The 1,132-nt window shown below is 55.6% G+C and overlaps 1 protein-coding gene across 1 annotated transcript in view; it reads right to left on the bottom strand.

The window, feature by feature from the left end:
• Positions 1 to 356: 356 nt before the first annotated feature.
• Positions 357 to 1,132, bottom strand: part of LOC104273868 (ras GTPase-activating-like protein IQGAP3) — a gene marked incomplete at both ends in the record, with an annotated part of 6,742 nt that continues 5,966 nt past the window's right edge. Inside the window, 2 exons of the mRNA XM_009869325.1 lie at positions 357 to 515; positions 695 to 861. Coding sequence (XP_009867627.1) covers positions 357 to 515; positions 695 to 861 — 326 coding nt within the window. The remainder of the gene's footprint in view (positions 516 to 694; positions 862 to 1,132) is intronic.

The raw sequence follows: 1,132 nt of genomic DNA on the forward strand, positions 1-1,132 counted from the left end.
AAGAGGGGTTCAGGGCTTTACCGTGACCGAGGAGCAGCCCACCCACCCGGGTGCACCAAAAAACCCCAACCCCACTTCTCCCAGGGATACCCAGAACGACTTGCCCCCAGCCTTGGGGTGCACGTGCACCCTTCCTCCCAGATCATCTTCCTCTACCTCCCCGCCAAGGTTCGCTCTGCAAAGAGCTCATCCCACAGCCCAGGGGCTACGTAGGGCTTTACCGTGACCGAGGAGCAGCCCACCCACCCGGGTGCACCAAAAAACCCCAACCCCACTTCTCCCAGGGATACCCAGAACGACTTGCCCCCAGCCTTGGGGTGCACGTGCACCCTTCCTCCCAGATCATCTTCCTCTACCTCCCCGCCAAGGTTCGCTCTGCAAAGAGCTCATCCCACAGCCCAGGGGCTACGTACTGGCTGAGGGGCAAGTCCTGGATCTCCAGCAGGACCCCCTTCTCGAAGAGCCGGGCCGCCGTGTAGTGCAGCGACTGCAGCTTCTTGCTCTTCCCGTTGACCCTTGAAAATAAGGCACCAGGCGCTCGGAGCTGGTCTCCAGCCACACGGAATTACTGAGGCTGGGAAAGGCCTTTGAGATCCTCAAGTCCCAACACCTCCGGGACTCGCAACACCCAGATAGCGACAAACTTTCAAATTATTATAGGTTTGGGTTTTTTTTCTTTTGTAAGGAAACGTACTTGTTGCTGGCGGCCAGGTTGTCGAGGCAGGTCTTGATGTACTGGTTGTAATAATCGATTTGCTCCTCGTAAAACAAGGTCTTGGCGTTGAGGCCCTGCAGGGTCTGCCTCAGCTTCAACAGCTCCCCTTTGCGGCGCTGCCGGTAACGCCGCTGGTTGCGGATGTCCTGGAGGAAAATGAAGTCGTACAAGAAAGCCCCTGTAACTCATCCTGAGCTTTGTCAGAGCATCGCAGCAGGATCTCAGGTGGGTTTATAGGATCAAGGAGTTACTAAGGTTGGAAAAGACTTCTAAGATCAGAGAATCAATATTTGGGGTTGGAAGGGAACTCAAAAAAACATCAAATCCAACCTCCTGCCAGAGCAGGGTCACCTACAATAGGTCACCCAGAACACATCCAGGCGGGTTGGAAAGTCTCCAGAGCAGGAGACTCCGCAC

This window comes from Apaloderma vittatum, unplaced genomic scaffold (assembly GCF_000703405.1).
Source record: "Apaloderma vittatum isolate BGI_N311 unplaced genomic scaffold, ASM70340v1 scaffold27915, whole genome shotgun sequence".
Taxonomy (NCBI): Eukaryota; Metazoa; Chordata; class Aves; order Trogoniformes; family Trogonidae; genus Apaloderma; species Apaloderma vittatum.